The sequence below is a fragment of the Pteropus alecto genome, unplaced genomic scaffold (assembly GCF_000325575.1).
Source record: "Pteropus alecto unplaced genomic scaffold, ASM32557v1 scaffold20, whole genome shotgun sequence".
NCBI classification, from domain to species: domain Eukaryota; kingdom Metazoa; phylum Chordata; class Mammalia; order Chiroptera; family Pteropodidae; genus Pteropus; species Pteropus alecto.
The window spans coordinates 36701604-36726156 of record NW_006436298.1 but is presented as its reverse complement, the minus strand read 5'-3'; the positions used below and the strand labels follow the sequence as shown (position 1 = coordinate 36726156).

The following is a 24553-nucleotide window of genomic DNA, read 5'->3' as shown; positions in this document are numbered from 1 at the left end:
CTCTCCCAGCATCAGCATGTGAAATGAACTTGCTGGAGCAGTTTCCTGAAGGTCGTACATAAATTAAAAGTTAAATATTCAAATGACAGGTGTTTGACTTTTGCAAGGAAGATTCATGGCCTCACAGTATTGTTGCAGTGTGTTCCAGAGAGTATTTACGCATTAATAAGCACTCGCTGCCCCTCGCTCCTGCAACACCTTTCCCTTGTTATTAGAAAGACTTGATACGGCCAAAGCGCAAAACTTCTGCAGTGTGGCCCATGGATGGGTTTTGTTAGGTCCATGCAGTACCTTAATGTTCAGAATTGATTGCCATTGCTTAAATATGGAAAGAGTTCACTTTTTTAAAATGACAAGATTATCTTTTTTAAAATGACAAGACTTGGTAACAGTGTCCTGTGATCTCACATCTGGGCAGGTGCCTGTGCTCCCCAGTTCCCTCCCACTGTAGATTTCCTGTTTCCTCATTTACATTCCATCCTGGCCCTTGGCCACACTGAATGCTCAACCCTCATTCCCTCTTTGCCCTGTGAGCAGCCATAACGATAATGCTGTGTGCCTGCTCAGCTGCTAACATACGATGTCACCATATTTGACTTTTTGCACTTATAGTTTTTTATCTTAAAAAAAATGGGTATTATATCTGGCACCTATTGTCCATGAAAACCTTGACAATTAGTGTGATTTTTTTAAAGAGCATTTCAATGTAAAATTATTTATTGCCAGTTTAGTTAGCACGTTTTTAAAAAAAATGACTTTGTTTCATGAATTAAGGGTGTCTCTATAGCAGACACCACTATCTCTTTAGCCAAAACGTAAATGTTTTAAATGAGTTTTTGTTTGACACGTTGTTTTTTTAGAAAATTTTAAGCCAATGATAGAAGCCCGAAAATAACTAACATATACTTACATATTTATATGTAAATATTATAATATATACTTAGAGCCAAACTGTAAATTTATATATATGTATATACTTATGGGTATATTAATTCCTGTAATACATTTTTAGCTTTCAGTAATTATAATAAAATTTCTTCTTAAATAACTTTTCATTTCTTATTAACTTTTAAGTAATGTGTTTGATAAGTTAATATAATTTAAAAGCCAGTTTAGGATGAACCGAAAAACAAAGCACCACATGTGTGGATGTTAACTTTAGACGATGGTCTTTCTTTGCAGAATACGGCAGGAGAATGATATGGTTGATTCAGCGCCTCAGTGGGAAGCTGTATTAAGGAGACAAAAGGAAAAAAACCAGGCAGATCCCAACAACAGGCGATCCAGACACAGATCTCGCTCGTATGTGGACTCTTTTTGTACTTTGATTCAAAAACACTGAGCTTGAAGTAGCATGTGGATTCTAGGGCAGATTGGCAAATTAGCTGTCTCTTTGAGGTTTTTTAAAGTGATTTAGTTCAACCATGATTATCCTGTTGTTTATTTGTCATATTTACCTTCTTATATATGTGACTTTCATTAACTGTATCTGAAGCTATAGAAGTTGGAACACAGCCAAACCAAAATGTCATCAAAAAACAAGGCTATCAAAATCATGTTTCGTTTAGTTTTCAATCAAAAGCATATATTCAGCTGAGTAAGTAGGAATAGTTTCCTTTGTTCTGGAGCCTGGCTGTTGGTGAAATACCTGCTGCTTCTCTCAATTGGAGTCTGCAGAATTCTCTGAAGTCTTGTTTCAGATTGAACCAGATGCGAAAATCTTCCCATCAAATTACCATTTGTGAGCAGTAGTCAGTGAGTGATTCATTATACCCCAATGTTGGGATTTGCCTGTTCCTTCTGTTGCTAGGCAATGCCATGTGTGAACACAATTACCCCATAATGATGAGATTGCCAGTCCCCCAAATTAATTTTCTTTTGACCTGTTTATGAGTTTGTTTGTTTTTTTTAATGTGTGCATTGTCCAGATTTAGGCTCTCCATCCCCACCCCACTTCCCAAAGCTGGGACTTACTACCCATCCTTCATGATGTTGCTTACTCATGGAAGTGGAAGGGTGCTGGCGAGTAGATTTGGAGACAAACTGTGTAGGTAGGTGGGAACTCTGAGGAAGCCAGGAAGAAGGGTGCCAACTTAGATTAACAGATGTCAGGGAAAGACTCCGCACAGGACACCCCAGAACCCTGCATGACTCTTAAGAGATGCTTCTCAGTTTTAGATGCTTACTTTTTCATTAAAAACTGACCCCCCAATTTTTTTTTATCTGTAGTACCTCATATGAGTAATATCTGTTTCTTTTGTAATAAGAAATTTGCAAATACACCAAGCTGTATCCAGTAAGTCTTCACCTAACTAACATCATTGATAAGATCTATGGCTTTAAGCAAAATGATGTATAACAAACCAGTTTTACCACAGGGTAACTGATATAAAGAATTAAGTTCCTATGGCACCTCATCAACATTATAACAAAACAATGTTATTTGAGGATCTGCTTTACACCTTTATAGGTTTATTCCTTACTCCATAATGTTTTTGTTCTGAAACTTAATTAAAATGTTCAGTTTAAGGCAGAAGTTAATAAAAAGCTTCCTTTGTCTCGGATACTATTTCTTCCCACTTCCATTAAACAAGAGAGGTTTAGATCTGGACAGATCAAGACCTCACTGAACACAGTCTAACAAAAAAGGCACAGAACCCCAAGATCAGGTCTCAGCACAGTCATGAGTAAATCTTTTGTAACCATGCTTTAACCTATCCACGTGGAACCTTATTCTATGAGAGACTTGTAATCCACAAGGTCTGGTGACTTCATATTAAATCTTAAAACAGCATTCAGTTTTTCTAATCATTTCTGAAGCTCTCTAAATTCAAGTAGATGTCAATAGTAAATCTAATTTGTTAAAAAAAGGGAAAAGTAAAATAAAATCCTACATAGAGATTTTAAGGAAGTCAAAAAACAGTACTAGGGCAGTACTAAGTAAATGAAACAATTCATTTACAAGTAAAATCAGAAAAATCAGTGTTAAGTATTATAGTTATTATAATTCAGTTATAGGGCAAACATTTGTAGATGGGCCTAGGAATTTAATCATTTTAATGGAGTTATGTGAGATTTATTTAACAGCCTAAGGAATAAACTTTTTATTTTTAAATCTAGGCTAATTTGAGGTAAAATTTACATACAATGAAATGCTCTTAAGTGTACAATTCAGTGAATTTTGTCAAATAAGTGTATCCATCATGCCAATCAAGATATAGAATGAAAAAGTTCCCTCATGTTTCTTCTAGTTAGTCCCCAACCCATGTAGACAACCACTGTTCTGATTTCTATCACCATAGATTAGTGTTTGTCTCTTATAGAACGTCATACAAATGTAATTATACAATGTATGCTCTTTTAAAACTTGAGTTCTTTCATTCAACATGTTTTTGAGATTAAACCATGTTGTGTGTGTCAGTGCTTATTGAAAATTTTTGAGTAATAGTCCATCGTCTGAATATACTAAATGTCCATTCTCATCTTGATGGACATTTGGACAGTTCCCGGGTTTTGCTATTATGGTAAAAGCTCCTATAGACATTCTGTATAAGTGTATCTGTGGAGTTGTGTTATCTTTTGCCTTGGGTAAATACCTGGGAGTGGAATTGCTGGTTTGAGGATATTTGCATATTTAATATTATAAGAAACTATCAAAATGATTTCCAAAAAAGTAGTTTCATTTTATACTCCTACTAGCAATGTATGAGAGTTCCAATTCTGCCCCATTCTTACTCATATTTGCTTTTGTCTGTCTTGTTACTTTCAGCTACTCTAGTAGGTATGAAGTGGTATTTCATTGTGGTTTTAATGAACATTTCCTTGATGACTAATGATGTTAATCACATTTTCCTATGCTTATTGGTGATTCATATATCTTCATTTTTAAAGCCTCTCTTCAAGTTTTTGCTCTTTTTCCTTTTTAATTGGGCTGTTTGTTTTTTTTTCATTAATTATTTGTAGTGTTCTTTATGTATTTTGGATATAAGTTCTTTTTCAGATGTGTGTATTATTGTGAATCCTTTCTCCTGGCTATAGTTTACTTTTTCATGTTACTAACATTGTTTTTTGATGAGCATACATTTTAAATTTTGATGAAAATCACTATATCATTTTTTTTTATTTACAGTTAAGGCTTTTCTACATATTAAGGAATATTTGCCTATACCAAAGTCACAGATATTTTTTCTAGCAGCTTTATAGATTTTGCTCTTATATTCAGTTCTGTGATCCATTTAGAAATAATTGTTCTCTATCTATGAGGTAGAGGTAAATATTTAGAAGGTTTTTTTCCATGTGTTTTATCTGGTTATTTCACTACCATTTACTGAAATGCCTTGGGGCCTTTGTTGAAAATCAGTTGGTTGCTTATATGTGGGCCAGTTTTATTTCATTGATCTATTTGTCCCTAAGCCACCATGTTGTCTTGGTTACTGTAGCTTTATAATAAGACTAGAATCAGGCAGTGTAAATTCTCCAACTTTGTCCTTTATTTCAAGGTTATTTTTTCTACTTTAGGTCCAAGGCAGTTCTATGTAAATTTTTAAATCACCTTGTTAGGTTTTTTTTTAAACTATCAACTGTAGATTAGGATTATGTTAAATCTGTAGATCAATTTTGAGAAAATTAACTTCTTCCAGCAATGTTTCATAGTTTTCAATGCAGTTATTGCATTTATTTTGTTAAATTTAATTCTAAATATTTAATAGTTTTAATGGTATTGAATTATACATTTGAAATTTTTGTCTTCCAATTGTTTGTTAGCATATAGGAAAACATTATTTTTTAAATACTGATTTTGTATCTTACCATCCTGCAACATTGTTAAATTAATGTATTAGTTCTAGTAGCTTCCTTTTTTCCTTTTTTTGGCAATTTCTTAGGGTTTTTTACATTTATGACTATATAGTTTGTGAACCTAGACAGCTTTCTTTTGTTTCTAATCTTTTTGCCTTTTTTTTTTCCTTAGTGTACTGACTAGATCCTCCAGTATAGTATTGAATAGAAGTGGTGAGAAAGACATCCTTGGCTTTTCTTGTTCTTAGGGGAAAATATTCAATGTGTCACATTAAGTATGAAGCTAGCGGTAGGACTGAGGAGGACCCCTTCCATCCTTGTTTGTTGAGAGTTTTTGTCATAAGTGAGTTTTGAATTTTGTTCTAAGCTCTTTCGGCATCTGTTGAGATGATCGTATATGGGTTTCCTTTTTTATTCAGTTAGTGGAGGATTTACATTGACAGAGTTTTGAATGATACATGTTTGCATTCCTGGGATAAGCTCCTCCTGGTCCTGATGTATTATCCTTTTTGCATATTACTGGATTCCATTTGGTATTATTTTGATAAGATGTTCTATGTTCACGAGAAATATTGGTCTGTAATTTTCTTGCAGTGTCTTGTCAGGTTTTTGGTAACAGAGTTATATTTGTTGCTTGGAATTATTTGGGAAGTGTTCCTTTTTCTGCTATTTTCTGAAAGAGTTAGTGTCAAATTAGCATTATTTTTTCTCTCAATTATAGTTCACCAGTGAAATCTCTGATTGGAATTTTCTTTGTGGGAAGTTTTAATTTACAAACTCAATTTCTTTAACAGATACTGGCCTGTTCAGATATTCTACTTGTTAAGAGTAGGTTTAGGTAAATTCTTTAAAAAACAATTTGTTCCTTTTATCTTTGTTGTCAAATTTGTCAGCAAAATTTTGTTCATGGTAATTTTTAGTATCCTTTTAATATCTGTTGTGATATCATCTTTCATTCCTGATGTTGACCATTTGTGTTTTCTCTTCATTTTTTCTTTATCTTTTCAGAGAACCAATTTTGGGTTTTGTTGATTTTCTGTTATCTGTTATCTATTTCATTGATTTCCACTCTTTATTACTTTCTTCCCTCTATTTTGTCTTTTATTTGTTCTTTTTTTTTTTATTTCCTTAAGGTAACACTAATTTTAAACCTCTCTTCCTTTTAAAAATAACTATAAAGTTATACATTTCTCTCTAAGCCCTGCTTTAATTATATCTCACATATTTTGATAAGCACTGCTTTTATTGTCATGTTTTTATTGTTTTTATTGTCATGGAATTAAGATTGTTAATTAGTTGACCTTCTGCCAGGGAGATTATCCTGAATTATTCAAGTAGGCTGAAACTAATCTTTATTTTCTCTTGTTATTTCTTTGATCATGGATTTTTTTAGTAGGCGTTTGTTTAATTTCTACATATTTGGGGATTTGCTAGATATCTCATTACTATTTATTTTTTTATTTAATTCCATTGTGATTTTAAAAATCTAAGATTTTAATCCTTTGAAATATATTGAGATTTGTTTTAAGACCTAGCACATGGTCTTTAATGATAGTGATCTGGTGGGCCTGAAAAGAATTAGTATTCCGTCACTGGCTATTGTCTATAAATGCCAAGCAGATCTAGTTCATTGATTGTGTTGTTCAGATTGTCTGTGTCTTTTCTAGTTTGTCTACTTTTTAGTCATTGAAAGAGAAGTTAAAATTTTCAATGATTGTAGATTTGTCTGTTTTACCCTTTAGTTCTGTCAGTTTTTGCTTCAAGTCATTTTGAAGCTCTGGTATTAGGTTCCTACATATTTGTGATTTTTTTTTTTCTTTTGTCTTTCTGATTAACTGACACTTTGAAGTGTCCTCTTTATTCTGACATTTTTCTCTCTGTGCACTACACACACACACACACACACACACACACACACACACACACACACAGCCATTATACCTTTCTCATGCTCACCATTTGCATGGTATATCCTTTTAATCCTTTTATTCTAAACTTGAGTATTTCTTTATATTTAAAGATCATCTCTTGTAGACAGCATATAATTAGTCTTGTTTTTTGCTTTTTTTCCCCAACCAGTCTGACTATCTCTACCTCTAAATGGAATGATTAGTATATTTACAATTAATGTAATTATTAATATTTGGGGCCTTAAGTCTACCATCTTGTTCTTTTTTCCTATTTATTGTATCTATTTTTTGTTGATTTGTCTCTCCTACTGTATTTTGTGTTAATTGAACATTTTTTGGTACTCCATTTCACTTCTTCTATTGGTTTACTTATACTTAAAATTTTTTTTTAGTGGTTTCTCTATGGCTTACAGCATGTTTCCTTACTTTATTACAGTCTATTTAGGATTAATAACATAATATTTTATGTAAAATTATAAACCTTGGAAAAATGTAGCTCCATTTATCCCCCTCTCTTTGTCCTTTGTGCTGTTTTTATATATTTTATTTTTGCATGTTAGTAGTCTCACATTAGAATGTTATTATCTTTGTTAAAACAGTAAGTTGTTTTGAAAAGAAATCAAGAGGGAAAAATTATAGTTAATGTTGTGGGCAGAAAATAGCTCCTAAATATGTCCATGTCTTAATCTCCATAATTTGTAAATATTTTGTTAGATGGCAAAGGGGAATTAAGGTCACAGGTAGAATTAAGATGGTTAATCAGCTGACCTTCTGTGGGAGAGATTATCCTGATTATTCAAGTAGGCCCCAAGTAATCACAAGGGTTCTTAGAAGTGGATAAAGGAACAGAAGAGGAAGTCAGAAGGATTCAGTATGAGAAGAACTTAACCTGCTGTTGCTGGCTTTGAAGATGGAGGAAGGAGCCATGAACCAAGGAATGGCGGCAGCCTCTAAAATTTAGAAGAGGCAAAGAAAATGGATTTACTCATGGAGTATCCCAACAACACAGAAAGGAACTCAGCCCTGACAACACCTCAATTTTAGTCCAGTGAGACCTGTGTCAAATTTCCAACCTACAGAACTGTAAGATAATAAATTTGTGTTGTTTTGAACCACTAAATTTATGGTAATTTGTTATAGCAACAATGGAAAATGAATACAGTTACCCATGTATTTACTGTTACCGATGTGCTCTGTTTCTTCCTCTAGATCTGATATTGCATTTTCTTTCCTTTAGCATTTCTTGTAGTACAGGTCTGCATACGGTAAATTCAGTTTTATTTTACATAGAAATGTCTTTATTTTACCTTTTTTGTAAGAGATATTTTCACTAGCCATAGAATTCTGGGTTAATAGTTTTCCTTTCTTACTTTAAAGAGATTGTTCTGTTGTCTTCTGATCTCTGGCATTTCTGATAAGAACGCTGTCTTTGTTCTGTATGCACTGTGTGGAATTTGTCTTTTTAAATTAGTAGCTTTTCTGATTTTTTTTTTCTTTATCTTTAGTTTTTATCTGTTTGTGGTGTGGCTGAGTGTGGTTTTCTTTATATTTATCTTTTTAGAGTCTCTGATGTTTTTCAATGAATTTGAAAAATTTAGGAGCATTATTATTTCAAATTCTTTTTTCTGACCTATTCTCTCTTCTTCTCCTTTTGGGAATCTAACTATAGATGTTAGACCATGCTATTGCCCCATGAACAACTAAGGTTCTGTTCATTTTTAAAATTTGTTTTCTCCCTCTTTTCAATTTTGATCATTTCTATTGACTTGTTTTCAACTTCATCAGCAATTCCCAACCCCCTCCTCAAATAGTTCAATCTGTTATTAAACCCACTCAGTGAAGTTTGTACTTCTCTGTTCTATAATTTCATTTTTTTTTCTTTTTATACTTTCCATTTCTCTGCTGAGATTTCTCATCTATTTATTATATCCGTATTTCCTTTTAAATTGTACATAGTCATACAAGATGTTTTAAAGCCTTTGTTTGTGAATTCCCACATCTGGGTCTTTCACAGTTTTTTTCTACTGACTTTTTTTTTTCTAGATTATGGTTATATATTTTCCCGTGTCTCTACATATATAGTAACTTTTTTTATTATATGCTGGAAATTTTAGATGATATGTTTGTGGATCTGGACTTCGTTGTCTTCCTTTATAGAGTGTCAAATTTTGTTCTGGCAGGTAGCTAAATTAAAATTGGATCCTCTTGATCTTATTTTTTATGCTTGTTTCTATGCTTTGATAGGGTGGCAAGACTGTTTAGATTTTGTCATAGCCTTGGATGTGTTCTTTACTCTAGGCTTGGTCCTTTTTCTTCAAGATTGGCTTTTCTGGAGTGTTAGTTGAATGCACACAGTGCTCAGCATGGCTTCTCCACTGTGACTGTACTAGAACTTTGTCTCCTACCACTTCACACTCTCTGATATCTCTGTTCAGCTCTCAACCTTGCAGCAGCTGCTCTCTGTTAAGCCTCACCGAGTCTCACTCTGTTTACATATAGATTAAGTACAGTGAATGTTCTCAGCCAACCTCTTAAGGAAAACCCCATGCAGACTTCTGGTCCTGTTTTTCTTTTATCCTGCACTGTAAATTTCAGCCTCATCAACAGCCTAAAATACTGATCTCTGCCTCCTCAGTGCTTGAGACCGTTACCTCTTATGCTCTACTTCCCTGTATCGCATTGGGACAGTGTTCCCAGGCAGGAAACTGGAGCAAATGGGGGCTCACCTTGTGGTTTCCTTCCTTTAAATATCATAGGCTTATGCTGTCTGTTGCCCAATGTCTGTAAAACAGTTGCTTTGTATATTTTGTTTCATTTTATAGTTTGCGAGGATGGGAGGGTTTGTTTAATACCAATTACTCCATTGTGTTCAGAAGTGGGAGTTCAGGAATATTCTTTGAAGGTAGTAGGCAGGTATCTTTAAATTGCGTATTGCTTCTAATAGATCAACTGAAATCAGAAAAGAATCTAACAGTGCTTTAAATTTTAAATTTTATTTAAACTTTCTTTTTAATCCTATCTACATGATAAAAATATCAGATAGAGGGTTATCTCAGAACAATGCAGTTGTGTGAGAAGAACACCTTTAAGAGTTTGATATGTACTGTTCTAGTTTTAAAGCAAACCATAAAAACATTTAGCAAATATTTGGGATGACTTTGTAACTGAACTTGATTAACTTTTATAGCTGAGATGGCCAAAGTGTAGTCTTTTTGTTTGTTTGTTTTTTAAATCTAAGTGCACGGGAGTAAATCTATTTGAAGAGTATTCATTCAGACGTTTCGCTGGCTGATTGAAGAAAAAGGCCACTGAGAAAGAAAAGAAGCAGGAAGAACAATTGAAAAACAATTGTAGTGGTTCAGGTGTGAGAGATGGCTTTACCTCAGAAAAGATGGTGGTGGTAGAAATGAAGAGAAGTGGATGATTATACATTTTAGAAGTAGAGCTGACAGATTCGTAGTGTGAGAGGTATCATGGATGAATTTTAGCTTTACGGCTGATGGGCGGAGTGGGTAGCCATGCCGTTTTACTGACAATGGGGTGAGTTGGGCCAGGGGTTTGTGGGGATAGAGTGTCAAGATTTTTGTTTCATTAGGATTGAAAACCAAGTAGGCAATCAAATGGAAATTCAGGTAGGCAGTTGGATAAAAGTGTTATAACTCTGCAAGATGATGGATCACTTTATATAGGAGAAACTGGGCTCTGTCTTTTATTTGAGCTATGATATTAAAAACCTGAGGTCTGTTGACAATTAAGAAAATATCTGCTGGTTCATGGATTATAAGACTCAACATAGTTAAGATGGCTGTATTACCTAAAGCAAAATACAGATTTAATGAAACTTCCATCAAAATCTCAATGGCAGTTTTTTAAAGAAATATTAGAACAAAAATGATCAAATTTGTATGGAACCACAAAGACTTTGAATAGCCAAAGCAATCCTGAGAATAAAGAACAAAACTAGAGGTATAACACTCCCTGACTTCGAATTATACTACAAAGTGACAATAAACAAAACAGCATGGTATTGGCAGAAAAAGACACGCTGACCAATGGAACGAATTGAGAGCTCAGAAATAGACCCATATATAAATTGGCAAATAATTTTTGACAAAGGAGCCAAAAACAGACAATAGAGAAAAAAATGCCACCTCAATAAATGGTGCTGGGAAGATTGGAAAGCTACATGCAAAAGAATGAAACTAGACTGCTGTCTGTCACCATAAACCAAAATTATCTCAAAATGGATCAAAGACCCAAATATAAGACCTGAAACAAACAAAATAAGGAAAACATAGGTACTAAACTCATGGACCTTGGTCTTAGAGAGGCTTTTGTGAATTTGACCCCAAAAGCAAAGGAGGTAAAAGCAAAAATATATGAATGGGATTATATCAAACTATAAAAGATTCTGCACAGCAAAAGAAACCATCAACAATACAAAAAGGCAACCAACCAAATGAGAGAAGATATCTGCAAACAGTATGTCTTATAAGGGGCTAATATCCAAAATATGTAAGAACTCATGCAACTCAACAACAAAACAATCTAATTTAAAAATGGGCAGAAGACCTAAACAGACAGTTCTCCCAAGAAGACACACCAACGACCAATAGACATATGAAAAGATGTTCAACTTCACCAGCTATAAGGGAATTATAATTCAGAACCACAATGAGATGCCATCTCACGCCTGTTAAAATAGCTATTATCAACAAGACAAGAAATAAGTGCAGGAGAAATTGTGGGAAAAAAGAAACCCTCATACACTGCTCGTAGGAATGTAAATTGGTACAGCCACTGTGAAAAACAGTATAGACTTTCCTCAAAAACATTAAGAATAGCTCTACCATATGACCCAGCAATCTGTCTTCTGGGTATTTACCTGAAAAATTTGAAAACACTTATTTGTAAAAATATATGTTTCCCTATGTTCACTGTAGCATTATTCACAGTGGCCAAGAAATGGAAGCAACCTAAAAGTCCTTTGATGGATGATTGGATAAAGAAGAAGTGGTACATATATACTTATGTTACTTAGCCATAAGGAAAGATGAAATATTGCCATTTGCAATAACATGGATGGATCTAGAGAATATCATGCTAAGTGAAGTAAGTCATATGGAACAAAAAGAACCATATGATTTCTCTCACATGTGGGATATATAACAGAAAGCAACAAATGGACAGACAAAACAAACAAATGAACTTATAGACACAAACAACCTAATGTTGGTCATCAGAGGAGAAGAGGGCTGGTGGGGAGGATGAAGAGGATAAAGGGGGTCAAATATATGGTAATGAAAGGAGACTAGACTATGGGTGGTGAGCATACAATGCAGTGTACAGATGATGTATTGTAGACTTGTACATTTGAAACTTACAAATGTTATTAACCAGTATCAGCCCAGTAAATTTAATAATTTAAAAAATATATCTGCTGGCTGCTATTGTCAGGCCTCTGTCTACATACTGCCTCCCAATGTGAGCTTATTACCTAATATCCACAAACTTCCAGTGTCATCTGCACAACACAGTTAATACCATCCTCAAGGGATTTTGCTGAACATTAAGTTATATCACATATATCAAGTACCTGTGACATTATAAATGCCTGGAATTGCAGTTACTATAGTTAGTAAGTTTTCCAGGTCTTGGTTAATCTCTAGAAACATACAAGGTATTTGATTTTTTTCCCTTGAGATGAGGAGAGAGGTGAGAAGTGGAGAAAGTAGAGTGGGGCCAAAAGTTAGAATTTGGTTCTATGAGAATTAGGAACCACTAGGAACCACTACAGCTTTTTTTACAAGTGGAAACATGGGTAGAGCAGTATCTGAAGAAAGTAATTAAAATTGTTTGCAGATATATTTATATTTGGCATTTCAGATAAAGAGTAAACTATCCCTCAATTACTCCCATGCTGTAAGTCCCCTCTTGTCTGTGGTTTTGCTTTCTGCAGTGTGTTGCCCGTGGTGAACTATGGTCCGAAAACATTAAATGGAGGATTCTAGAAATAAACAATTCATAAGTTTAAATTGTGCATCATTCTGAATAGTGTGATGAACTCTGGTGCTATCCCACTCCATCCGGCCCAGGAAGTGAACCATCCCTTTGTTCAGCGTCTCCACACTATATATGCTGACCTGCCTGTTAGTCGCTTGGTAGCTGTCTTGGTTATCAGTTTGACTATCATCGTATCACAGTGCTTGTGTTCAGATAACCCTTATTTTACTTAGTAATGGACCCAAAGCACAAGAGTAGTGATGCAGGCAATTTGGATATGGCAAGGAGAAGACATGAAGTGCTCCCCTTAAGGGAAGAGGTGAGGACAGTACTATAGGATATTTTGAGAGAGGAGGGAGAGACCTCATTCACAATATTTTTATTACAATATATTGTTATATTGTTCTATTTTATTATTAGTTATTGTTAATTTTGAATTATGCATAACTTATAAATTAGTATTTATCATATGTATATATGTATAGGAAAAAATACAGTATGTATCGGGTTTGGTACATATCTGTGGTTTCAGGCATCCACTGGGGGTCTCGTGATATACACCCTGTGGATGGGGGGCCTGTTGTATTCTCCAGGTCCTACCACAGTGTTTATAAATGGCCTACACGGAGGTATCCACTTAAGGTTTAGAATGTTATGATACATCATTCATATGTGATTCATTCATTCTGTTTTTTTAATCTCCAATGAAAACTAGAAAGTCATGTTCATTAATAAATGCCAGAGACATACAGTAATATAAAATACAAAACCTCTCTCTCCTAAAACTCCTTAAGCTGATTGGATTTCATCTAGTAAGACATTAAGAAGTATAGTTCTGTCTAATAACATTTTTTCAGCTGCATTGCCATTCCTGACATTCATATTTACTTACCATTAGAAACCATTAGAACCTTTACTATTGGGATATTTGGAAGAGGCACTGATGCTGAAACAATAGTTCTCTAAGGTTCAACTAGTGTGTGAGAGAACGCTCAGGCTCCCTCTGGTGGCAGTGATGTCTTACTGTTTTTATTGAAAATGAAAATGTGGAAGATGAGGTGATGAGGTTGTCAGGGTGAAGCGATGTTCTCAGTTAAACACAAAACAGAAGTCTGGTGCCTTAGATAAAGATTTAGCACGAGGCCTCTGGAAGTGACTAGGTTGCTTGCTTCCGCAGCTTCCTAATCCTTCAATTCGGGGATCGGGGGGCGGAGAACGGCAGGAAAGGAAAAAGGAAGATTAAGACATCTTCTAATCATATCTATTCTGACCACTCACAAATATGATGAGGAATTACTGAGATATTTACTAAGTGCTTTGAATTCTTTAAATAAAGATGTTTTGTAAATTTACAATTTTCTTTGCAATATTTTCTAGATAATTAGAATCGGGGATTTAGAAGACTATATGCAATGATGGGGTTTAAACCTTTGTAGATTTATGAAGTCTTATTTTAGCGTTTTGGAAGAAAGGAAAATGATTTCTAAATGATGTCTTATCAGACTAGTTTCTCTGAAAATTAAATATTTAACTTGGGCTATTGCTATAAGGTGTGGATGAAGGATGCTTTTGAAGATTATTGGACTAACATAGGACTACATGTGTATTTTTTATATATGTTGTACCTATGGACAACTCAGGGCTCTATTTCCTCAGAAATTTATTTGGAAAGTTCAAGTAAAACATCTGCATAATTAAGGGACTTTTAATTAAGGAAAATGGCTGTTAAAATTCCACAGCTTTCTAAATCCACAAAATGATGTTGCGCTGAAGATCATGAATTCATCCTAAATTATTGAGTAAATGCATGCAGATGTAAGCATAAAAATAATACATTCCTCATTAGCACATGTTCACATTTGTTAAATCACAGGTGGTCTAGCAATTGGAGGAAATTAGCATTTTTTTTTTTTTCTTTTAGCTTTGGAACTTTTCCCTGCCTTAAAGCTGTTTGAAACTTCTGGCCATTTCAGAATTTGATTTAGTTAAATATATGAATATTATTGTACTGTAGAACTTACTCATATGGACTAAATTCCTGAATCTTTTAGGACCAATAATTATGGCTGGAAAGACTGATGTTCTCATTCAGGTTAAGGTAATATTTTTGCTAATTCTTCCAAGATGGGGATGAAAGGCATTTCCCGTGGAATTGCAGCAATAGTTTTTTAAAACAGGAAAATACCTTTATGTTTTTTTTTTTTTTCCTTTTCTGATAATTAAGGTAAGAAAATCTCTTGGCTAAAAAAAAAAAAAATCAGAAAATTTAAGTAAATATGAAAATAAAATTATCTGTAATTCCAACACTCAGAAATATCTACTGCTAGTGCTTTTTAATATTTGCACCTTTTCTGGCAGTATTATTTAATAGGCTAACATATGGTCTAGTGAATCAGACCAGATAACTGTAGGAAAGGTAGCTTCTATACGGGAAATCCTTCCAAGGAAGCATTTCTTTAGATTTTTTTAAGCATACAATTTTGTTCTTATGACAAAATCTATTAACAATATTATGTTTTATATGTCTGAGACCAAGGCTGCATCCCCTTCCCTTTATCTTCCATATTTTGACTCCTTTTGAGTTGATTAAAAAGTCTTTACAGATTTTTTTCCATGGGGGTGGGGGGGGCGGGAAACTACTTAATTCATTTGCTAGAAAGTAACTTGTTGTATACTGTGGGCTCAGAAAGCCCTACCAGAATGCCTATGGTGCCCTTATTAACTGAGAAAAAAGGAAGGCAACATAATATCACGTTAAAAGTGACATTGAGCCCCCAAATTCTAATACAAAGTATAAATGTGAAATACCATAGGACAGAATATATCAGTGGCTTTGCTTAGCTGCAGGCCTTTTCATTTTTAGGGTTTGGATCCTTTCTTTGGGCCTATTATTAGTCGTCAGTTCTCTTGAAAGGACGGATGAAAGCTTATCATTTTTCTCACCATGAAAAAGACATTCCGTGGCAACAATTGTAGTGATAATAGATTTCTAGTATTCATTGCTGTTATGCGAAGTGTGAGCACATGAATGCTGACTTTGAATTTCTCATCTAGGAAGTTAAAGATAGTGTTGTAACTACTTTCTATTCAAGTCATTCTTGGAGAAGAGATTTGTGGGTCTATACAGGGATGGAGAAGGGCATATGAAGAGTGACAGCATGAGCCACAGATAGGTTCCAGCATTTGCGGGCTTATGCTTTGGCCCAGAAACACATCGGATGTAACATGAAAAGGGGGTCAGTGGCACACAGTCTGCCAGTCTGGCCTGTCCTACCATTTCCTTTTCCCTTATGGTTGCTGTTTCTACAGGGTAGTCACAGATCATGTTGGGCCTCTTTCATATTAATAGAATCAGGATGAGTTCTTTTGCCTTTACTTAGAAATAGCTAGAAGGACTAGAAATGGAAGCCTCAAATTATTCTTCACTGTGGTATCACAACTGGAGCGTGTGTGGATTTGCCCCTGCAGCTCTAAGCGCTGTCATCAAATGAAGCTCTGGTTACGGCAGCTTTTTTATGTGATTTTTCTTCAGTGGTGCTAGCAGATAAATTATCCTGATGTCTTTACATTAACCATTTCACATTAGCTCTCCCTGCCTAGTCTTTCTTTGTCTATTCTCAGCTGGTAAATAAGAACTTCACAGTCTGAAAACTATTAGTTTTGTAGCTCTGCTAAAGTTAGCTATGAGATTGTTGGATGAAGCATATTTGCAGAGACGAGTGGTATTTTTTCTATTTATAGGAGAAGTCCTGATATCCAAGCAAAAGAAGAGTTATGGAAGCATATTCAGTGAGTGCTGACTGTTTTTTCTCATTATTTTAAAACCCTGGTAGTTTTAAGGCATTTACAAGGAAGACCACTGACACTAAGAGACTGCCTGGGGCTGAAGCCTGTCAAATAGTCTTCATTGCCATCATTATGTGGAACATGCACTCAGTGGTGGCACCTTATCATGCTAGGAGCCCTGACATCTCTCCTGAGACCACTTAGCCTCACCTGTAGGTGGGCCTCAGATAGACCAATATTTTACAAATAAATACCAAGGAAAACAGATTCAGAAGAAAAAACACCTACTACAGGGGAGAGAAGTAGAATTTTGGGGATGGCTAGAGGGCCATCTACATTTTGGATATAGAAAAATTGGAAGAAGGTAGAAGAGCTACAGAAAAGGTTTTCCTCCCATTTTTCCTTGAACTCATTCTAGTTTTTAAATCTTTGTTCCTGGCTTATATTTCTATTGGTTTTGCTAACACCGTGTTTTGGGATAAGTTGTGAAAGGTATTAGTATTTATACCAGCATCATAACTTTTATTCTCTTGCTTGTTCCCTTCTAGGAAGGAACTTGTGGATCCATCTGGATTGTCAGAAGAACAATTAAAAGAGATTCCATACACTAAAATAGAGTATGTCTTTGAAAAACTTTTCACAGTTTTATTAGTACTTATAAGTGAGTAATTCATTCTTATTCTTCATTGGTGTTCCATGCAGTGCTTGCATTTGTCTTTATATTTTAACTAAAATTAAATAGCACTATAAAGAGGAAGAAAAGGGTATATTAAAGCTAATCATTCTTCTGTACTACAATCACTGTTATTTCTTATTAAATGCCTATTTGTATATATGATAGGTACAAAGGGTCTTTTGATAGTTGAGGTTAGTTTTAAAATATAAATTCTTTTTTTTTTTTTGAGATATTCATTGATTGGCAACAAAATTTCTTTTTATTCACTATTTAACAACATAAGAGAAATAATGTTGATCACAAAACCCTACCATATAAACCCAATCCAGTCCCTATCATAGAACTAGTACATTGAAAGTGCTTCATGAAAGCATAGGGAATCCCTAACCACCACTCAGTGCAGGATGCAGCAGGAGATGACCTGTTCACTGCTTTCTGCCCTGCTGGAATTGTTTATGAGAAAATAAGAGCCTGCTCTATTGCTTTACTTCCCTTTTGTAACTCATGCTTCGTTCCCACTCCAGTCATATTGTGGGTTGGTACACAGTCTCCCTACCTACATCCACACCACCCGCCCCCCTGGCCCCACAACTCCGAGCCCCTTCATCTTTAGGCCAAAGATTGACTTCTTAATGACAGGCTAGTTTGGTAGCTAGGACAATGACCAATTGTAGACTTTTTTTCACACTACTGGAAAGAATTCGACTGTAGGGAATAATTTCATTACAGTTTAGTGGTTAAAAAATATACATATTAACACATATGTACAAATACTATAAAGAGTTTCATTTTTATGTGTGGTCAGGGGAGCAGTTTTCTGTTAACTTGTGAAATTTAAGCCACTTAGGATTTCCAAACCCAGAGGGGTCAAATTCTTTTTAAAACTCTTAGTTATTATTCCATGGCAGAATTTATATTAAGCAATTATCCTATTCTGACTTACGGTGTGTTTGTTTCCATGTTTTTTGGTTGATTGTTCAGGACTCAAGGTGACCCAATCCGCATCAGGCATTCTCATTCACCACGAAGTTACCGCCAGTATCGTAGGTCCCAGTGTTCAGATGGAGAACGATCTGTTCTCTCAGAAGTGAAGTAAGTAGGCAAGCCCGAGTTTATCATCACCCTCATGGCTGCAGAACAGCACAGTCTAATAGAACTTCCTGCAATGATGGAAATGTTCTATATCTGTAGCTATTAAATATTTGAAATGTGACTAGTGTGACCAAGAATTTAAAAATTGAATATTGAATTAATATTGAATATTAATTTTAAGTAATTTAAATTTAAGTAGCTGCGTATGACTAGTGGCTACCATATTTGATAGCACAGATCTAGACCATACTTAGACTGAATCATGGACTTCCAAGGTATGCACTGAAGCTTTTAGAAGAAAGAAAAAAATGCATGAGCTATTCTGCTGTGAATGATGCAGCTATATTTGAGAGAAGTTGGCATAAAAGTTTTTCTTTTCTATATGATGGCATTTTGTCTTTTCTTTTACTACAGCAATTATCATGTTACCGTAGCTTGTATCTTTGTGTTATTTTTACTCATGAGGAAAAGTGACCGTATCTCACTTGACACTATAGGTGCTATATTTTAAATGAATATGTTAATGAAATAATTATACATTCATTTATAAAAGTACTACAATCATAGAAATTCATTTACTTTGTATTGCTGGGTAGGAATGTTAACCATTAAACTCTGAATTAAGGCTCAAATCTTTGATAAACAGTAAATTGGGAGATGGCTAGCCCAGGGGACAGAGGTATAGGCCAGGTTTTCTTTGTTTTTGTTTTGTTTGTAAAATGTTGGTAATGGCTGTCTGTAGTTCCATAGATTTATAGAAAAGCATAAATGGCCAATAAATGTTTCTTTAGAAACAAATCAAAAAGCCATTTATACAACATGTCACAGTAAGAAAAGCAAATGGGATCCATACCTATGTTTTATTCTTGGTTCTTCTCTTTATTTACCCCGACTTTGGGCAAATTACTTAACCCATCCAATTTAATTGAAAAACATCATTAAATTTCTCTCTCTGTAAATCAATGTGGTGAGCACTATAAGGAATACAATGATGTATAAAAACATGCTTTCTATGCTGTAACCATCTTCCAGCTCAAATTGTGATTCTCAAATTGTAATTCTGAAATTCACTCTGCAGTTCAAAAACAGATCTTGTACCTCCACTTCCCGTGACCCGGTCTTCAGATGCTCAGGGTTCTGGTGGCTCCACAGTTCATCAGGTTGGTTATAATAAAGTTTTAAGAAGGTGTTTTACTGATGACAGTTTTGAGAAACACTTTTCTGAAAATTCTTTTGTGAGGTAGGGGAATGAATCTTTAACTTTAATCTGAGATTCTGTATTTTAAAAGAGTGTGTACAAAACATGGAAGAAGAAGGAAGGAGGAGGTGGGTACATGAGGCACAACCCGGGAAGAGTTTATGTTAAGAGCGAGAGCTAGAGATAGTGCAAGGTCTAAAATGATCTGAGGCTTGGGGCAAAGCCAAAGGTAAGAAAGACCATAGATTGTTTGGAGCCAGAATAGAGAAACAGTGGCTTCACTAATTTTTTTTAAAAAATGCTGGTGGATACTTTTTGAGCCAGAGAAACAAGGAGAAACTGGTAGACTCATGAGGGGCAGACAGGAGAATTACTCAAGTCCTGTCTTATTTCTGTCTGCTTCATCAAAGAGAATTACTTTTGTTCTGGAAATGTTTTAAAATGTAGTTAAAAGAGAATTCAAGGACATAGCAGGGCATCCAGTTGCCTTAACAAAATCAATTTAACACTCAGCCAAATTAGACAGATATATATCAGGGGTGCGCTGTAGCAAAATATTTCAGCAAGGTGTTTGATACCACCATTTGAGGCATATATATTTTTAATAAGATAGAAAATAAATGTAGGCTGTATAAGTCTTTGGATGGATGTATATGGTTAAACAACTGCTCTAAATACAAAGTAGATGTTTATAATAGATCAGTGTCAGTCCATTGTTTGGGTGCGGTGGTTTTCAGTCTTATTTGGATCATGGATCGCTTTGAAAAGCCAATTATAACTACCGTCTCTCTCCCATAAAAATGCCTGTAATCTCATATAAATAAATTCTAGGCATTCATGGACAGTTTAAGAATCCTGACAGCCTAAATATCCATTATGTGCTGCCCTTTGTCCTGATTCACTTTGGCTAATGACTTGAGCAAGGACAGAAGAAAAACTGCTATTTTAGGTTAGATTCCTTAGAAACTGATTCTGAGATGGAGATTTGCATGGAGGAAGTTTATTAAGCGCTCTCAGGATCAACACTTGTTGGGGAGTGAAAGAGGCTTGGGCAGAGGCAAGAGTTGAGCTGTGTAGGATAGTTTCAATAAAGGCATCCACTGATTCCATGGGGAGCTTTGGTACTGAGATGGCCCTTTGGAACTGAGATGGCCCTTCTGATTCATCCTACCTGGCATCAAGGGGTTTGGGCCTCTACATACTCATTCTCATTATGTAGCAGTCACTGAATAAAGGGCGCCCTGGGATAGGGCATGATCTCGGACAAAGTGGTTGTCTTCAGTTGAGGGTAGTTCTTGGGCAGGGGCTCAGTTCTGAGTTGTATAGCAGCCATCACTCTCAGCAGGTGGGGGAATGAATGCCTCAGTCAGGGAGGTCGGAGTGGTTAACTTCAGCTTCCAATACAATCTGCATGTTTGATTAGATAAATCTGGGAGAGCTAATAGGTTGTCCAATTTGCTTCAAGTCAATAGCACTTTTTAAAAAGTATATTCCCATTAGTAGTTAGGGCTTTGCATTGAGACTGACTTACATATGTGTCTCCTAGTCTGCACATACTACTTGTGTGACTTTGAGCAAAGTGTTTTAACTTCTAAGCCTTGATTTCTATGCAATGTAGATAATAACCTACATTCTAGGGCTATTATGAGGACTAATAAGCAGTTATCTTTCAGAACTTTTACTTTTGGTCTTAAATTTAAGGTGGTTTTAATATAAATAGGAATTTTACTTTATTTTTGTTTTTCCAATTACTCCCTAACTAATCACCATCATTTAGAAATCTCAGAAAACTTAAATTATTCACATTAAATATTGAAAGAATAGCTCTTACTTTGCTGTATACAAGTCACATTCATCTTCTGATCAATGTTACCGAGTCTAAGGTTGTCCCTGAGACACCTTTGATCTTGAACTCAACAGTTAATGAGCATATCTAAGGAGTGACAGGCACTGGTCTGGGCAGTCAGCAGACTACAGCCTATGGGCTAAGTCTAGTCTGCTGCTTGTTTCTGTGTCACTCAGGAGCTAATAATGGTTTTTACATTTTTAAAGGGTTAAAAAAAAACGACTATGTGAGAGACGGGAGATAGTCCACAATCTGGCCCTTTATAGAAAAATGTTTACTGATTCCTGCCCTAGGAATATAACACATGAAAGTAAACAAGCAAAACAATACAGAAAATTACGTAAGCATTACAGAGAAACAAGCCTGAGTTAGAAAATCAACAGGTGACCTTTCTTTGGTAGATAGAGTGGTCAGAGAAGGCTCTGTCAGAAAGTGACATGTAAAGCTGAAACTTTGCAGATGAGGAGCCAGCCATGTGAGTGGGTGGAAAGCTGATAGAAGCAGAGGAAAAAAGCATGGGAAAAATTGCTGAGGCTAGAAAAGGACCTGGGTGTTTGGGAAGCTGAAAGACCAGTGTCATCTGAGCGTAGTGAGTAAGGACAGATAACTTAGATGCCTTAAATGCCACGGGAAGAGTTTGGATTTCGCATTTTAAGTGCAAAAAAGAAACCATTGGTCCAGGTACCATTTGAAGGGACCAGAGTGACATGTGGAAGCAGAAAAGTTGCATTTCCTGAGTTCCACCACCATGCCAGAGTTCTGGCAGTGGCCTGGCTTGTCTATACCTCACCTTACTTTTTCATGCAGGAGACTGGTTAGAGTAGAGGGGTGGATTAGGGACTTTATTTATTTCCTTAAGGTTTAGAGGCAGAGGGGACAGATTCAGTCCTAGACAAATTTATAAGGTGTAACTTCCTAGCTCCTTACTGTTGATTCTTCTGATATATAGCTCTCTATTCCCCTGCCCCAATTCTCACACCAATGTCCTACCTCTCTGGTTGTCTAGAAATATTCTATCCCAAACATGTCTCATGTTTCAAAGTAATCTCAATTCATACTCCCTGTGCTCAGCAGAACTGTTGTTCCATCAGTGCTCCTCTGAATGTCACTAAAACAAATTAAACTAGTCATAGCAACAGGTGAAAGTTAACTTCTTAAAAGGTGACTAATTTTTAGCCCAAATTTCAAAATACAGAATTCTGGACAGTGTAGCTCAATTTGTGTAGGGATATATTTTTGGGGAAGTAAATATACCCATCAGCCTGATCTGACAGGTTAGGCCATCTCTAGGAGATAGAGCAGGAAGGTTAAGCAAAGGAGCTGTGTAAGGCACCATTAGTGTCATTCTCAGGGCCTTCTCCTGGGGCATTGGGAGATATGACCCAACTCCAGGAGTCCTTGGTGTGGTGCCCAGGCTGTGGTAGCTCAGCTCCCATTTCTCCATTATGGGGCTCTAGCCCCAAGTGATGAGGGCCCCCAGAACATTGTTATGCGGGTTTCATTCAGTGACTATTGAAAATATAGTCAGGAAAGATCATAAATTACCCACAATCCTATTCTTTTCATCTCTCTGCCCATTGTTGTTAAAGTGGGAGGCCTGAGAGCCTTAGGAAGGACTGCAAAGAAAATGACACTGAATTGAGGGAATGGACAAGACTTATGCTTAATTTTCATCAACTTTTTATGCATGTTAAGTGTTGGAATGAACTTTTAAGATTTAAATAATCTTTATGTAACTTGACGTCTTAAATAGAAGAAAATCTTAATTTCTGATGTAATAAAATTGACTCGGCTCTACTTCTCCAAATCTAACTTTTTCAATGTTTTTTTCCTAGAGAAGAAATGGGTCTAAAGATAGCCTGATTGAAGAAAAATCTCAGACATCTACAAGCAATCTGGCTGGAAAACATACAGCAAAAACTATAAAAACTATTCAAGCTTCACGCCTCAAGATAGAGACTTGATCCCAGTGAAAGGCTTGGAATGGGGGTGGGAAGGGAGTGTGTGCCACCTTTGAAACTGTGAATTATTATTATTCAAGTATCTTGGACCTGCAAGTGTTTCTTCAGAATAATCAAGTCTGTTGCTTCTTTTAAAGGTTTAACTACAGCATACTTGTGCTGAAGAGCCTTTTTGTTTGGTTAACTGTAAGGACAGTCACCTTGTAAAAAGTCATTCACTTGATGCTGTATTTTCCTTCCTGGAAACTGAGGATCTGATATCTAGAACCAAACCAGATGCGTCTGATCAAAGTTCTGGAACCCTGGACTGCAGCTGGCTAGCTGTGCAATAGTACAAGTGGGATGAAAAGGTCCTTCTCAGCTCTAGGTGGATCTCAGCCTATGCAGATGCATGAAGACTGAGTTCACATTACTTTCAAACTGCAGATATTAATATATAAGTCCTTTGTAATACTGTATCCTGTGGCATTAAGTTCCACTGGTTAACAAATGTAAAAAGCTTTTTGTTTGAAAGTGTTGCTTTTAATTTTTAGAGTCCTTGTTTTCAGGAAAAAAAAAGCTATGTGTGAATTTAAGTTGACCTCAGCTTATAAATTCATACCACCCTCAACTTCAAATGGTCTCTCCATCCTACCTGGCTGTCTAACTCTTCCCCCAAAGGCTATTTTCAGACCTTTCTTCTCTGCAAATGACTTACCAACCACATATCCCCAATTACCATTTTTCTCATTCCAAGTTAATTACCTGTAGCCACCATCCTGTCTCTTAATATGAATTCTCCACTAAAGCAGTCTCACTACAATCTTAGCACCAAACCCCGAGGCTTTTGGGCTGCTTTGAAACAATGGCAATGTCCTGCTTCCCATTTAATTTCTACCTTTCTGACCTTCCTTTGTAGTTCATCCTACTCTACCTCACTAGTTACTGGAATTTCTCAAACCTCAGACGTAGGCCCTTTTCCTCTACCCCAGGTGGTTCTTTTATGCCCATCATCTTAAGGTTTATTTCTAGTTTGGACTACAGACCAGTGTTCAGCCAGGAGACATTTAAAATGCTGCCCCCACCCTCCCAGCTGGATTTAGGTCTACTATCCTTATAAATGTGCAAGTCTACACACACAGCAGTCATGGACACCTCCTCTGTTGCCAAGTCCTGTTAGCTTTGCCCTCAATAGCTTAATTATCCCTTTACCAATTTTACCACATTGGCCCAAGGTGGTCATTTCTTGCCTAAACAACTGTAGTAGCCTCCAACGGGCCCACTTATGTCTTTCTTTTTTTTGCA

The 24553-nt window shown here is 35.8% G+C and overlaps 1 protein-coding gene across 1 annotated transcript in view; it reads left to right on the top strand.

Moving 5' to 3' along the window:
* The window catches only part of EPB41L4A (erythrocyte membrane protein band 4.1 like 4A), a 209250-nt gene extending 185301 nt beyond the window's left edge, over nt 1-23949 (top strand). The window contains exons 18-23 of the mRNA XM_015590363.2: nt 1183-1302; nt 16452-16499; nt 17045-17113; nt 18154-18264; nt 19343-19424; nt 23144-23949. Coding sequence (XP_015445849.1) covers nt 1183-1302; nt 16452-16499; nt 17045-17113; nt 18154-18264; nt 19343-19424; nt 23144-23272 — 559 coding nt within the window. The 3' untranslated portion in view covers nt 23273-23949. The remainder of the gene's footprint in view (nt 1-1182; nt 1303-16451; nt 16500-17044; nt 17114-18153; nt 18265-19342; nt 19425-23143) is intronic.
* Nucleotides 23950-24553: the final 604 nt, after the last annotated feature.